The following is a 15,825-nucleotide window of genomic DNA, read 5'->3' as shown; positions in this document are numbered from 1 at the left end:
GCTGTAAGAAGAGCTGGGGGACATGTGTTCCTATGTATGTGCCAACATGCAGAAGTGTAAATGTTGTGTTCACACACTACATTTATATGTAGGTAACAGCAACAAAATGGGGCAGAGTGGATAAGAACCAATAGATTTACTGCCTCAATAGCTTTTGTTAAATCAGCGATGCATGAGATTTCCAAAAGTTGTCTGTGTGCATCGTGTGCCTGCTTGCTTTTTGGGAAACTGGATGGCACATTCTGTACATGTCTGTGCCTTACTGTTGACCAGGAAACAGTAATACCTATCCTCAGGGTTTTACATACAACAGCTCTGAGGCCTGATCCTGTGTAATGTTGTTTGGAAAGGCAGGACTCAGACCTGCAATTTGACAAAGATGTCAGGAGACAAGCTTGAAGAAATGACCCATCTCATTTAAAAACATCTGCTCCTTTTAAAGTCAGTCACATCATTTTAAGGGGGGCAGCTCTTAGGTGTTGAATGTTCGAAGTGGAAATCAGAGGCAGTTTAGCAGACCACTGTTACCTTTGCTGTGCTCCTCCCGATCTGTAATGCACTGCTGGGAAGCAGGGCAGTGTTATCATACTTATTTTATAGGCCTGAAAAGAGATTGGGTAGATTTTTCAAAAGTCCCTTAGAACCAAAGAGTGAAATGGCCACTAGGTGTCCCCGTTGCTCTAACCAGCAACAGCCCCTGAGCTAACCAGACCTGAGACTCCAAGCTGGAATAAGGCAAGAATGTAAACTGTTTATGCTACCTAGACCTTCCCCAGTATTTGAAGCTTTGGACCCTGGGGAAGTGACTGGATTCATTGCAGGGCAGGAGAGAGGAGCAGGCTCCATCCCATTTTTTGGGCCTTTATCCCATCATTGCACCAAAGACTTTAATTTCTTCTACTTGGTGGAGGAACTGTGAAGCCAGACTGGGATTTTACCAACAGGGCATTCATTGGGCGGAGGGCCTGTGGAAAGCTCCCTAGTAAACCCATGAGGACCCTGGGTTGGCTTGCACCCAGGTGCTCTTGATGCTCGGGAGCTGGCATACAGGTCTGTATATAAGAATCTTACTGGATGGCCTGTTCTCTCCTTTTCCCTATGTTGGGATAAGCCTAGGAGCACACCTTTGGAATTGCAAGTCTGTTTTAAGGATCCACTCCCACAGTCTACCCAGCCCCCTGCTTCTTCACTTTCTTATCCTGAGGCACAGGTTCCCCACTGGGCAAGGAAGAACCGGACAGCACCCAGAAGGCTCCTTGGAGCCAGTGATTCCAGCTATATTTCACACCTCATAAAATTGGGAACTATATGGGCGGTGCACAGGAGATCTCAGGGCTGCAGGTGAATGGCTCAGTACCAAGGCCTGGACTTACACTCCAAATGTGTGGGGCTTTCTATATGCATACCCCAAGAGCTGGACACCCAGTCAGCTGTGATGCCAGATCAGCGAGTGAAATGGGGTCAGGTAAGGGCTCTCTTCTCACGTAAACACCAGACATGCGCTGAGACTTTTGGTGGCAGGAGGCTCTTTATTTGGTGCCATTTAAAGTGTCCATTGGAGCTTGAGCAGCAAAAATCATACACTCCACCCTGGGCTCCTCTCTGATCAGTTCTGGGCCTTCCAGTTGGGTGGGAAAGAACTCAAGCTCCCCTCCCTTCTGCCCTTACCTGGGATCTGGAAGGGACAGCTCGGTGGTTTCAGGACGTGTCTCCTTACCTCTCTTTTTTGGGAATCCTACTTTTCTTTCATGCCCCAAGTATTAACCCCCCTGAGAACAGGGTGGGGGTGACCAGCACTGGGGTATTCATTGCTGTATATTCACAATGCACATGGAAGTGTACAGCAGTGACAGTGTGGTTGGCGTGGGTGATAGTAAGTGCTGAGTGGGGCTAGCATGCACCAGGCCATGCAGGCAGGGGAAGCCATAGCACGAAGGACTGAATGCAGATGGCAGTGGGAAGGGGCTATCTCACCATGCTGGTTCAACAGGTCCTCACACCCATGGGAGTCAGGCCCCACTCCAGGTCTATTTTGTTCTATCTGGGGAAGGCCAGGCATGCATCTTTTCTGTCTGGGTCTGCTGCTGCCCCTATTCTGAATTGCTGTTGACTATATAGTTGGAGGAGTAGACAATTCTAAGTTTGGGGCCCCAGCTCCTTATCATGGACCTCCATCCTTTAGGGTGCCTCACAACAGTCTTGGTGCTGGGACAGCTCTGTTGGAGGCCGGTGGGAGGGAAGGGAGTCACCTTCCCAGGTAATCCATCCCACCTTCCCTGCCAGTGCAAACTATGCTATTTCTTTCCGTGCTGCTGTGACAAGTGAGGGTTCAATGGCCATACTGTGTACTACCAGAAGAGGTCAGGGCTTGGGCCATTGCCCCCACATAGGGGCAGTGTTTATGGATAAGCCATGGGTGGCTTTTCAGGAGAGCTGTCAATAACTGAGTGCCTTGAACTTGGCCAGGAGCACTGCTAAGTCTAGGCAGGGAAGAGAACTCTGTTTTGCAGCTTTCCACCTAGAAGATAGAAGGTGCTTGGCTCCATAGCACAAGATGAGGAATTTGAGGTGCTTACTGCCTTTGCATGCCAACATCATGGCCTTCTTGGCAGAAGTGACAATCGTCTGTCTACAGCACAGGCAACTTGACCTCTTTCCACTAACTCTGGGCTTTGATTGAGGTGTCCGAAGTCCCATTTCTGCAGAGAGAGAAACTGAGGCATAGTGCTACATAGGCAAGATCAGGCTGCAGAACCCAGGAATCCCAACTTCCTGGATCCTGTGGCAGCCACCTGGAAAAAAGGCTTCCCCAAGTCCAGCTGCTGTTCAAAGCAGAGAGCCCAGGGACAGGATCAGCATTTTACTAGGGACAAATTTTCAAGTGTCTCAGACTTGCTGCAGTTATGTGAATTGGACCCCAGCCTAGACATCCAGCATGACTTGCTCATACCCAACCAGTTTCTGTTACTGAATTCTGACTAGCATTTTCTATCCCCACGTTGCAAAGGGCAATCAGCTTTGTTTTCCTCCTCTTTCAAAAATGGAAGACAAAACCCAGGGAAGAGCCCCCACTTGCCCTGGGTGACCCAGAAGGTCTGTTGGCCGTGCTCCGCAGGGCATATATCCTGGTGGATTCAGCTGGTGTCTGGTTGGTGTGGCGAAAAGTGGTATCTCACACCGTTCCTCAGAGCCAGTCTTTTAGGAGAGTTTCTGTCTTCTCATTGTGGAGTCGGTTGTCCTTCTGTGTGTGTGCATGGGAGGGGATGATGGGGAGAAGAGGGGTGGCGTGGATATGAATTCTGGGGCCTCTGCACAGCCCACAGCTGTGCAGATGAGGTGTATGTGCAAGAGGTGTAGTGAGGGATGGGATGGCTGACCATCCCCTGCTTCTTGGTGTGACCACACTGGGTGCAGCAGGTGATGAAGGAGTGTACAGCTAGGTCAGGCACAGCTTAGTTTTTTTGCTTTCCTAAGGAGCATAAGGGCCAGAGCTACATGGCCACCAGAAGCACTGGACTGGGATATGCAACCAGTGACTGGGATAGGAAGATCAAGTCCTTTCTCCCAACAGGGAATATCTCCTGGTAGCAGGCTGGCAGGGAATCACTGTCCCTCTGTCCTGAGGGAGACAGCTCTGCACCTAGAAGGGGCAAGGCCAGTTCACGGCACACCTTAGTCCAGAGGAATGGCAGGAACTCCTCAGCTGAGGGTCATGCAAGGTCTTCCCACATGTGAGTCATTCCAGTGGTGCCTCTACTTCCAGGACTACAGAAAGGCATGGAGGTGGGGCAAAGCCAGGTTCTCCTCCTCCCTCACAGCATCCTGTGGTGTGACTCAGCTGTGGCAGGCTTCCAGTGGAGAAGAGAACATGCAGCCTGGCCTGCACAGTGTGGATAGTGTGCCCACGCAAAGCGTGCCCTACTCCTCCTGGTTCAGTGTATGGAAGGACAGCCTAGTTCCATGTACTGGGCATACCGAGGTAATATCAGGACAGTGGCTTAGTTCAAGAGGAATATCTCTGCGTTACAGTGCACTGACATGGATGTCTGGTCCTTGGAGGCAGCCTGAAGGGTTGTCATTAAATTAAACACATGAAAACACATAAACACAGGCAAGGTCTTCTGTAAACATATCTTGGGGGACTCTCACGTTCCTCAGCTGATCCATGGCCAGCACTGGGGAGGGGAAGGCAAGTCTCCTTACATATTCCCACGGTAAGTGATGTTTGTGAAGGTAGATGTGGCTTCTTTGTACAAGGGGTTGTTGCCCTGTAACAGAAGCAGAATATAGTTATCCAGAGTTTATTGTTGGCAGATCACATTGTCCACTTTACAGATGAGGAAACTGAGGCAGGGGATGACTGGCCCATCCTCACACAGGGGCTCAGTATAGATAGATGCAGTAGAGTCTGGGCTGCCTTCTTCCCCTTTCCATACTCTGGCCACTAACTCACACTGTGCAATTGGATAATTTAGGGGACCAGACTTTCCAGCAAGCACCAGCCCCAGTCCCCAGGAGGGCTCAGCTCCCACTGAGGGGCTCATGGTCAGGTGTGTGTACCATCTGTGTAAAAATATGTACCCATTGTACCTGAACAGGCATTGAGCTATGGTGAAAATCCAACCCACACACTCATCGGTAGCTTAAATCCATGATAATTAAAAAATGGGCTGGGTTATTGAAAATAGAGATGCTGATGAGCAGTCATTGCCTACCAACCATGTCTCAGGTATACCATGGCAACAGCGTCCTCCATGTCAAGACACCTAGGTCTGCAGCTTAGGAAAGTACTGATAGAATTGGCCTTCCTACTGCCCAAGATCTCAAGTGAAGAAGGATACCAGTGATCTAGTCCTCAATGGGCATTTGTGTGCTTCATCATGGTGTTCAAACATAATTGATCCTGCTTGGGAGGGACCACAGACTACAGGTTGGGACTGAGGGAGGTCAGCCAAGCTGTGGGTAGGGAGCACAAGGGGCAGGGGCATGTGTGCAAGATGGTGGGGAGCCCAGGGTGGTAATAGGAGAGGGCTGTATATCAGAAGCTTTTGCTGTGCCTGCCTTGAGTCTGGGCTGACAATGGCACCGTTACAAACAATAACACATTTAAGAGAAAGAGAAGAGCAAAGTATAAGAATCCTAGCTCAGAAGGAGCCTAGGTGCAAGGCATAGGCAAAGCCCCCAGCTGGTTGTTGAAACCTGTTAGGAGTGTTGGCCCAGCGTGAGGGGAACACTGCATTGATTAACTGTCCCGTGCATTGTGTGCATCAGCCTTTCCAGCTGGCCTGTGGCAGATGGGACACTCTGGGCAGCTCACAGGGTGGAAAAACAGAAGCAGGGAGTGAGTAAGAAGCATGTGCTCCCTGATGGACCTTTTGGCCTCCTTTCCACCCCAATACTTCCCAACTCCCTCTGGCCTTCCCCTCTTCTGTTTTCCTCCTGCAGTGTCTCTTGATTTCTCCATGAGTCACTGTACTACCCAGGATCCTGCCTGAACACACTTACCTTCCCTCAGACAGGGCCTTTCCTCTGCACTTCTGAGACAGAACATGGTCTAAGAGCTGGCACCCCAGTACCCCTCCCCAGAGGACAGCAAAGCAGGGTGCCGACCCAGTCCTTTGGCCCTTACCGTGTCCCACTTTGCCTTTGCTTTCTCCTCCTCAAACTTGGCGAACTCCCGCCGGTCATGGATAGTGATGAGCAGCTTCCAGATGAGCAGGGCTGCCAGGCCAATAAGTAGGATGGCTCCTGCCACGGAGAGCAGGACCACAAGGATATCAGGCCCCTTAGGGCAGTCTGGCAAAGAAAGGAGGGCATTAGGTCTCTCCCTGTGATCCACCTACAACATCCAGCAACTCAATGCATGGTCAGGGTATGTGAAGCACCTGCTGGAATAGCAGCTTCACTGAAGCAGGGCTCCTTTGGCCAACAGCAGTAGGGGGTCTCTTATTCCTGTGCCGCTAGAGGGCAACATCACTCACCTATGTCCAGGGCTTGACCCTGTATACACTTAAGTGTGTGAGTAGCCCCATTGTGTGTTCAAAGGGCAGATATTCAAAGGGGCCTGGGGTAGCCAGGTATCCACATCCGATTGAAATTGAACCATTTTGAGGCCTGGGCACCCTGCAAATTTTTTGGGCATCCCAGATGCAGTGTTTGCAGAATGGGGCCCAAAGGCAGGACATTCCATACAGCCACTATTTAACTATCAGAGCCCCAGGGGCAAGTTAGCCTTGGGTGTGACTCCTTTGGCTGCACAGGAGCCAAAGGAGTCACTCTACACAGCCAAATCCTGTGTAGGATTTGGCTGTGTAGCATCTTCCTGTTAAAATTAGTGTTCCTGTTCAGTACAGACAGGGCGTTCCCATCTGGAGGGAGGGCTTGGTCTTTGTTCTCTTTCTTTCCCAGGGTGCAAGTTTTATCCTGTTGTTAGCAGCGCATCATGTACAATGCCACAGGCTGAGCATGCCCCTTCCCTGGGAGACTCACCAAGTCCCTGGCTATAGAGTGCCCAGTGTGTATTCAGAGAAAAGCAGGCATGGGAGGAGGAGGGGTTGGGGGGGAGGAGAAGGAGGGAAGCATAAGACAGCTGTGACCACAGCTGCTGGGAGTCTCACTCACACATCTGGAGGAGGAGGGAAGGGAGGGTCTCTGGCTGGGTTAATGGTGTGTCCTACAGTCCCTGGCTGGAAGGGGCTGACCTGCCTTGCCTCCTCCAGGCAGAGAGAGGCCCCATCTCCAGAGACACAGTGGGCCACTGCTCAAAAGTGAGGGAAAGAAATAAAAATAAAGCAGGGTCAATCAAGTGTATGAGGCAATGGCTCATCATAGGCAGAACGGGCTGGGACGACAGCTCCTGGGTATCCTGAGTAGATGGCTCCTATGGAAGTTTGACATGCCAGTCTGTTCCAGGCCTGGGCTTTCCTGCCGGCCAATTCATAGCAGTTGTGCTTGGCTTGGTGACTAAGACCCCTCTCCCAAGCTGCCTAAGAGCTCTGACAAGACTCGTCCTGGAGATGAACCTGGAGATGCAGATTTTCTCCATGACCTTGGGCAAATCCTCCTCTCTGTGTTTCAGTTTCCCATCTACAACATGGGGAAACAGCACAGCCCTGACTCACCAGGTGATAACCGTGTTAAAGATAGTGACATATGATCAGAGCGCTGCTTCCTGTTTGAGGGCCAGGCAGTTCTTTCTCTTTGACCTGGCTTTTGCCTCCCTTCTACTCAAGCATGGGATGGAGCAGCACAAAGGACATAGGCTGGGTGGGCAGGAGGTGGGAGATAGGAGTCCCTGTCTCTTGGACAGGGCGTAGTTTAGGCTGGCTTTCCCAGGCATCTCCTGAACCCACCCGTTGGGGATGACTCTTGTGGCTTTGCTGAGGTTTTGATCCCTCCAATAGCTCTTGGCTGACTCCTGTCTGAACCTCCCACATGCTGAGCTGACAGGCTGTGTCAACCGCTTGCTTATATGGCTCTGTCTGATAAGGCAAGGGAGGGCTGAGTTAACATTTCCTTGTTTGTGTTTGTGTCTCACAGAGGAGCAACACTCCCTGCACTCCATCAACCCCTTCCTCCCTCCCTCCCTCCCTCCCTTCCTGCCGCTTGCCGGCCCGCCCTTCCTCCCTGTCTGCCCCTGTCTTACACAGGTTGTGCAACCAAAGCAAAAAACAAACCTGAGCTGATGTTTTCCTGCCACCTGGGAGTTTTGGGGGGCCCAGCCCAGCAGATGGCAGCAGGGCTGCAATTACAGCTGGTAGCCACTTTCCCCCCTCTGCCTTCTCCAGGGCTTTGCCTGCACTGCACTACTCATGAGTTGGAGATCCCAGGAAATGGGACTGTTTAGGGCAATTATTTGGGCTGGAGGGCCACTTAGGGAGTTTTGGTGAGCTGTCGCGGGCTGGGTCAGCACTCCCCCTGGCTCTTGGCCCACAACAGCTTACCAAAACTCCCTAAGCGGCTCCGTCCTGTGTTAGGCTGGGCAGGTGGGATGGGGCTGTGGGGAGTGGTGAGGGCTGGGATCGGGATCATGGGGCCAGGGCACAGCTGCGATCTGCTCCTGGCATGCCCCTTCCCACAGAACTGACATCCATCATAGGGACATGCAGGCAGTGGCTCTGCCCTGGGCTGCAACCCTACGCTGTCACCGTCCTGTGATCCCGATACCGATCCTGACCCCGGCCCCTGCTCCCTGCCCACCTGCAGCCCCATCCTGCCTGCCCAACCATACAACCCTGCCACACAGGTCCCAGGCTGGTCTCCAGGGACACCGTCCTTGTCTACCCACTATGTTGGGTGCCCTGGGCAGTGGGTATGGGGAGGACAGGCCAGGGTGCCCAGGCAGCAGAGCCTGGTCCAGCAAGCAGCAGTGGCAATGGAGGCTGGCAGCAGCAGCTGGACAAAATCCCTTGGTGGGCCAGATCCAGCCTAACAGCTGTATTTTGGCCACCCCTGGTTTAGGGGAACAGTTCTCCCTGCTTGCTGGTCTGCAGAGGGAGTGGTGTCATCTCTCCTTTGGTCTGGGTCCAAGGCTGGTACATAGCTGCCCTGAGATGCTACCGATTTACGCTGGCATGCTGAGGGCTCATTGCAAAGCTAGAGAGCCTAGACAATAACACGGCATTCTTTCCCCCTGGCATGTGAGGGCTGGGCCTCTAAAGTGCTCTTTGGAAAATGCAGCCCAAGGAGAGGCGAGGAATCATGCAGGTGGAAGGCATCTAGTCTTTGATGTGTACACCAGCTCCAAGGAAACTGCTGAGCAATGCAGCAGCAGAGAGAGATTGACACAGGAAGACACTGTCTTCTACTGTGAAAGGAGTTCATAATGTCACATGAACCCTATCCTCACTGACCGGCCCTCCATCTGAGCTACAGCGGCCCAGGAGAGAGGAGAGAGGCAAAAAATGGCCTTGAACCCTGGACCAGTACCTTTGTACCTAAACCAGCAAATCCTGGAGAGATGCAGCAGCAGTGTAACAGAGTAAACCTAACTAAGGATCTGTGGCAGCCTCAGGTCCTGTGGCTCAGAACCCCTCCTAACTCAGGGCAGTGGTCAGAATCCTTCTAGGGCATCTCATCTAGTTCTCTGGGCACAAAAGTCTCTGAAAGCAGCTTAGGATGAGTTGACATCCAAAGGCATGATTCTCTAGGATGAAGGAAGTCTTCTTGCCATCCCTGGGGCAGATGAGGGTGCAGGATAGGGCTGAAGAACTGGTAGTAACTGAGGAGATTTCCCAGCAATGCCCTGCAGCATCCTAAGTGTGAGCACACTTGTAGTCAGCTTTGGAAACTGCCTGTTCTGGCCCTTCCCCTGCGCATATGTGGGTGCTATCACTTCCATTCATTGAGGCCAGAATTCCCCAACAGCTCAGCCTCACATAAGGCACGAAAGCAATATAAAGAACACAGGGATTGCAGCCTCCTGCTCTCCTGCTTTGTTCACTAGCCTGGCTGATTGCCAATCTAAACTGGTATCACCAGGGACACAGAGGTTTCTAAATTAACCCAGATACACGCTGTTGTCCCATGCCCCAAGGGATCAGCTGGGTACTGCCTTCTGCTTGTGAACTCAAAACTCAGATCTCCTTCCTCCTGCCCAGGCAGTACAGTGAGGATGAAGGGAAGCTTGGAAAACTGACTCAGAGGTAGACCAGGGAGAAAAAGTAGACCTGGAGCAAAAATTAAACAAAAATGAAGGGAGAGAGGGGGCTTCTGGGAGACAGCTGGAATCTGGACTAGGCAGCAGAGCCATCACGGATAATGGATGTATTGGCCTGCAACTTGGCACTGACACCTTGATGGCTTCCCAGCAGCTGTGAGCTGGATGAAGCAGATGGCTGCTTGATATAAGGAAGAAAGAGCAGTAGGAAACTTACACCTCAGGGGCTCACATCTTGGCCTTGGAACATGCAGTAAACCCTCCCTGTCTGCATGGAATTGGCCTGGGGTGAAATTCACTCTGATGAACTTTATTTCTTTTCTAGTCAGCTGTGTAGCACTCTGTGGCCTGTGTAGAAGGGACAGAACAGAGCCCAGGGCAGCCCTCCTGCATGGCAGAAATACCACCCAGATGACAGCAGAGAGAGACCTTAAGGGGTGACTGAACAGACTGTAGTGGGAAGTGTGTCTTCTGCCACCTCTCCCAGGGACACAGACAGGATGGAGTTGGGGCCTCCCTTAGCTCAGCAACTCACCTGGCTCCTTAATGACATAGAGAATGGATTTCCCGCTGGAGTCCTCATAGTACTGGAACCTCACCACACAGTCGTTCTCATCCTTGTAGGTGCAGTTCACTGCATCTTTGCCTTTGTCATCTGCCAGGGAAGGAGAAGGAAGGACCTTCAACCCAGCCCAGGTGGCCACTGTAGATTGGGTCAGAACTGGGCAGAAGGTCCTTTCTTACTTGGGCCACAGCCTAAGCCAAAATCTGGCCTTATGCAGCCAAATAACAGTGTGCAATGGACCCTAAACTGGGACATGGGTTGGGTGGGGACTGGGTACTACAGTTTGAATGATCAAAGGTGCCTAGGGTGCTGGCACATGGTGGGTATTGAGCCATCTCAACACCCAGCTATATTAGAAGAATGGTTGGAGGTTAATGTGTGCTACCTAAACCTGAACTAATCCCAGCTACTTCTCCTAACAGGCTGTCCTTCTTCTTCCCTGAATGTGGCCTTAGGAACCAGCTGGCACTTTTTAGAGCCCATAAGTCATGTTTCTGAAACACCGCAGGAAATCACAGCTTGTGTGGGCTCTACAAATGGGACTGGGAGGTGAAGACTTGGTGTCAGGCTCTGGTTTCATGGTTTCTGTGCCTGAGCCACAGGACTCCAATGCAAATTCCCAGGCTGGCTGGCTCCAAGGGACTGTATCATTACCGTGAAGCAATTTGTTTTTCCTTTTCCAGCCCCTTGTGCAATGGGACAGCCTGTGGGGACTGTCCAGGCGAGAACAGCAACTTGGTGATCCAACTGGTGGGCTGACCACCTACAGTCCTCAGCTTCACTTACTAAGTTCCTCCACTGGCACAATCTCGTCACGGCAGTTGCGGCTGCAGGTCTGCTCCTCCATCAGGGTTCCCCTCTCAAACTTCTTACACTCCACACACTCCCTGAGGGACAAGAAGATACAATGAGAGACAGCAACATTGGGGGATCCTACATGCAACTCCAAGGCCCTCAGCAAACCCTTTAGGCTTGAGTCCTTTATGACTGAAGGCTCGGGGTTTTTCCAGGCTGCGCTGTGGCAGCCCTCCAGAGGGGAGGGGTGTGGAGAGTGGTGCCCCTATGAGGTTTTTGGGTGTAGGGTCAGGACATAGGGACTATCACAACCCTCACACCTGTGAGAGGGGGCCTCCCTTGGAGATCCTGGCCCCAGTAAGTAGGTGGAAGACCTGGATTCTGGACCTCTCAGTTGAGTGTTGCTCTTCCCTGTGCAAACCCCTTTTCCTGAATGTGTGCCAAAAGGTCAGCTGCCTCTTACAACTGGAATATTGCAAACTCGCCTTTCCCCTATGCACTGCTACCTGAGGTCACACAGAGCTGCAAAGCCCAGTGCTCACCTGCTGATCCCTGAATTCCCAGAGATCCCTGAATTGTCACCTGCACCCTTCACTGATTTAAAGCCAGCCTCAGGTGCTAAGATCTGTGCAAGCCCAAGGCCTTTTAAGGAAGCTGGCCCAATTTATAGCCTGGCAAGCTCTGTCCAGTATTGGTAGGTTCACTCGGTAGGTGTGAACCTATTGGTAGGTAGCAAACCCATCTAACATGGCCTGGCCTGCTCTGATCATCCTCAGGGGTCAGGTCTAGCCTTCTTTGATTACAACCTGGCTCTGCCAGCATGGTTTTCCCTTTCTAGACAAATGCCCCCAACCTCTCACTCACTCACTCACTCACTCACTTCTTGATGGTACAGGCATCGGGACAGGTGGGGCACTTCTCACATGTGTCCCCGTAGGAGCCAGGCTGTGTGCAGTCACACTTCCCGCACACACAGTGCCCATGCCCACTGCACACCAGTCCATTGCTGGACATGCATGTGTCAGTGCGTGTGGTGCAGTTGCAGTAGTCCCCTGTCCAATCAGAGTCGCACAGGCAATCCCCACAGCTGCACTGCCCATGACCTGTGAAAAACACAAGGGCATCAGGAAACAGGCAAGGCAGGAAAATTACTTCCCAATAGTGGTATCCACGTTGTAGCCATATTGGTCTAGAAGCAAAAGGAATCAAAACTCGTTGAAGAGGTGATATTTTTATTAGACCAACTAGATATTTGCAAACAAATTATTTTATTTATTTGCAATCTTTCGGGCGCTCACACCCTTCATCAGGCATAGGAGAGAGCAGAGATTGTACAAGTTCTCCTAGGTAGAAATGAAAATTTTCATTTCTGCCTAGGAGAACTTGTACAATGTATGTGCCAAATTATGGTGCATTACATTTAGTACCTGCATTAGCGCAGAACAGCGCTTTTTGTGTGATGCTTAATGAGCATTGGATTAAAGCTACTGCACATTAGCATGTTCTTTGCCAGCTGTGCTAATGTGCAGTCAATTTAGTCCAATGCGCATTAAGGGTCTTGTGTAGCCATGTCCAGTGATTCCAAAGTGGGCACAATACTCCTGAAAGGAAGGAGCTGATATGTGGGTGGGGGAGCAGTTGCCAAACTAGTTTTTTTTCCCCTCAGCCTTGTCTGCCCACATATTTCTGCTTTTGCACCTCAGGTCTTTCCTCCTTTCTAGCTCTGCCATTCCCTTTCCCAGCTCTGCATTGACTTGCCTTGAATAGACCCTGTTATTCCAGTCCTGGGCCTCAGCCCTTGATGTGCAATTTTCCCTTCCTTAAACACAACAAACAGTTCATGCATTGAGTTTCAGCTTCAAAATGAACAGCACACTGATGGGAAACTCTTCTGTTCAGAGGATTTTCAGGGCTTGCACAAAGCAGACAGTTTGCAACTTTCATTCTTTGGTTACTTTGAGTTATATGGGTTTTGCTTTTGTTTTCCATCTTGAATAAACCTAGGTCTGAAAACCAGCAGCTCATCTTTGGTTCCCTACCTTGGACCATAAACCACAAATTCCTGGTATCCTTTGGATGGCTTCTATGAACACACAGCCCCAAACCCTGAACACTGAGAGGGGGCTCAAGCTGCAAAATGAAGACCCAGGCTCCAAGGTGACCAACATCTCAGTTTTAATTCTGGTCCAAAAGGTTCCAGAAAATAATGAAACCAGCCCTAGCCAACTGGGCCCCAGTGCTGCCTCTACCATAGGAGCCCTAGAACTCTATTTTCAGTATCTGTGAACAATATAACTGGAGCCCCTTGATTCAGGATTCATTATGAAAATTATCAGTGCTGCAATGTACATTCACCTCTTCCACTAGCCCCAGGGTGCATCAATGTTGGTGGAGGAAATAAATGTGTAACTTAACTAATGGGAAACTAGGAATGAGTCATGGGAAAGGCAGCTGGAAACAAAGTATTTGTGGTACTGTATGGAAAATCTGGTTAAGGAACTAGTTGGGGTTGGAGAAGGGGATATCACCCAGATAAATGATGACAAGCAGGTGAAGAGATGCACTGCCCATGTTACCTGGGAGATGAGGGCTTTGGTATAGGGGTTAAGAAGGTGCAAAGCAGAATTGTGTGAAGGATGGTGCTGGCACAGCACAGGGTAATGGCGTGGCCGAGGCCCTCTGCTGACCTGGAATTTGGGGAGGTGGAGGAGGTGGGGCCCAGGTCTGATCCAGCAAGTTGTTCATTGTTTGGTGGAGCAAGTTGGGGAGTCAGTATGATCATTGATCAGTAAAGAAGAAGCCAGTGAGGGACAGAGGTGGAGGGAGGTCAGAGAGGCCTGGTGTTGCTGTGGTTCAGACTTGGTCCAGCAGGCACTTGAGAGTCAGCCTGAGGCACAAGGAGGTAATTTAATACAAGTTTCCTTTCATTCATTTTTAAAGTGACCAACATGCATCCAGAGAGCCTAGGCAGGGCAGATGGAGGGTAACTGCCGACCTGCCCCCACCCAGGACCTGGACTGGCTGGAGCCCTGTAACCGCTGATCTGTGACTCCCAGAAACATGCCATCCTTGAAAGGACCTTTGCTGGTGACAAGGAAGCCACCTCTACCCTGAGCATTTGTGTTTCAAAGGTGGTAAGGAGTCATCCGTTCCCCAATAGTTAGACTCACCCTCTTCCAGCTGACTGAATTGGACAGAAATGCTCCTCTCCCACAGTTAATGCATTGCTCTTCACAGTTTTGAGAATGATTGGTTGCAGCTGAATAGATCATACAGTACAGTGGATAGGTGCCCAATGGTTCTTACTCCATGAGTCACACAGATGCCTTGGACTATTCCCTTGAGATCAATGGTCTGGATGGATCATCAGAAAAAAAAAAACCAAGAACCTTCCTTCCCCACCTTGATAATGCTAATGTAAGGGGTGCATCACAGGATGTGTGAATACAAAGGCACCAGAGCTGTGACAGCAGGGAGAGAGGGAGTTTGCACAATGTTGTGGCCTGAGGCTCTGGAAGTGCTGGAGGTTCTGGAGTGAGGCATGCATGCTGCAGAGTCCCTCTATGATTCAGTTTGGTGGGGGAATTTCCAAGCTGCACGTGTGTGTGTGTGTGTGTGTGTGTGTGTTGGGTGGGGAGGAAGGGCAGGGAGGAGATTGTAAAAATGTTGGTCAAAAGGAGGAGCCCTAGAACAGACTGCAAACCCTGGAGCTGGCTGTTGGCTGTGCTGAACACCTAGCAGTGCTCTGCTTTCAGTTACACCATGGCAAGCCTGCTGTCTAGGAGTTTGTCCTCTTATTCCATATGGCTGAGAAGGTGCTTCATAAGGGCAGGGGAGGAGATGGGGGGGCATTAAGTTATGTTTGCACCCTCCTGTTTTTGGGCTGTTGTTGGGGCTGGAAAATCCTCCTGGCATAACAACAGCCCAGGGGCTGCTTCCCCACCATATTTATTGGTCACTGCATATCTATTGGCCCTACCGTACCTTGGGCAATCCACTATATTTATTGGCCCTGCCCTACCTTGGGCTTTCCCTATGTCCTGGAGGTTCCAGGGGCAGTGCAAGTCTGTCTACAGCACTCCAGGGTAGAGGCCAAGAGCCACCCAGCTGGCATGTCTCCACTGAAATGTACACAAGTGTAATCAAAGGCTTCAAAATTTCATGAGCCGCGTGCTCATGGGGTCCACACAGGAAGCCAGAGCGGTGTCTAGAGCGCTCTTTATGCACTGGCTTGCTCTGCTCTACATTTCTTGTGCATTCAAGCCCTGGCAGCAGGACTTGTCCCTGAATGAGACCTCGGCTCCCAGGCACAGGCTGAACTCCAGCTGACGTGGTGGTGTGGGGGATGGATGGATGCTGGGCCATGCTTGTCATTATATGACAGTCCCTGGAAGCACAGAGGTGCCACAGCTGGTGGCAAAGGCCTTTAGGAGATACCCATAGCCTATAGTTTTGCCTCTCTGCTCTCACTACAGGGGGAGTGCCAGATACATGGCCCAAGTGCATTGTACTGTGGGTAGGTGGGTAGGTGCAGCTGGCATAACCACCATGTAGGGCACACCTCAGAGCACCGGTGCCAAGATGTGTGTGACAAAGGCACCTTTCTACCAACCTTCTTATCACAGGAACAAAGGCCACAGAGCTGCAAACCTGTTATCTTCACTCATCAGGTTCACATAGGAACAAGAAGTAGTTGGCGGGGGGGACACTGAGAAAGAGTGGGGGTTTGTAGATGGCACGACAGTGACCCAAGGCTAAGTACTACCCCAGATGGCAGGATCCTGATCTAGATGGGGTGGAGAGGGGA

General features: G+C 51.1%; 1 protein-coding gene across 2 annotated transcripts in view; it reads right to left on the bottom strand.

Moving 5' to 3' along the window:
• Positions 1 to 1,516: 1,516 nt before the first annotated feature.
• The window catches only part of ITGB3 (integrin subunit beta 3), a 59,892-nt gene continuing 45,583 nt past the window's right edge, over positions 1,517 to 15,825 (bottom strand). For both annotated transcript variants that reach the window (XM_006017823.3, XM_025196863.1), the window contains 5 exons: positions 11,899 to 12,121; positions 11,010 to 11,110; positions 10,194 to 10,313; positions 5,630 to 5,796; positions 1,517 to 4,268 (listed from right to left, as the gene is read on the bottom strand). In XM_006017823.3, the coding sequence (XP_006017885.1) occupies positions 4,200 to 4,268; positions 5,630 to 5,796; positions 10,194 to 10,313; positions 11,010 to 11,110; positions 11,899 to 12,121 (680 nt within the window). In that variant the 3' untranslated portion in view covers positions 1,517 to 4,199. The remainder of the gene's footprint in view (positions 4,269 to 5,629; positions 5,797 to 10,193; positions 10,314 to 11,009; positions 11,111 to 11,898; positions 12,122 to 15,825) is intronic.

Source organism: Alligator sinensis, unplaced genomic scaffold, assembly GCF_000455745.1.
Source record: "Alligator sinensis unplaced genomic scaffold, ASM45574v1 scaffold444_1, whole genome shotgun sequence".
Classification (NCBI taxonomy): Eukaryota; Metazoa; Chordata; order Crocodylia; family Alligatoridae; genus Alligator; species Alligator sinensis.
This window is presented reverse-complemented; position numbering and strand designations above follow the sequence as displayed.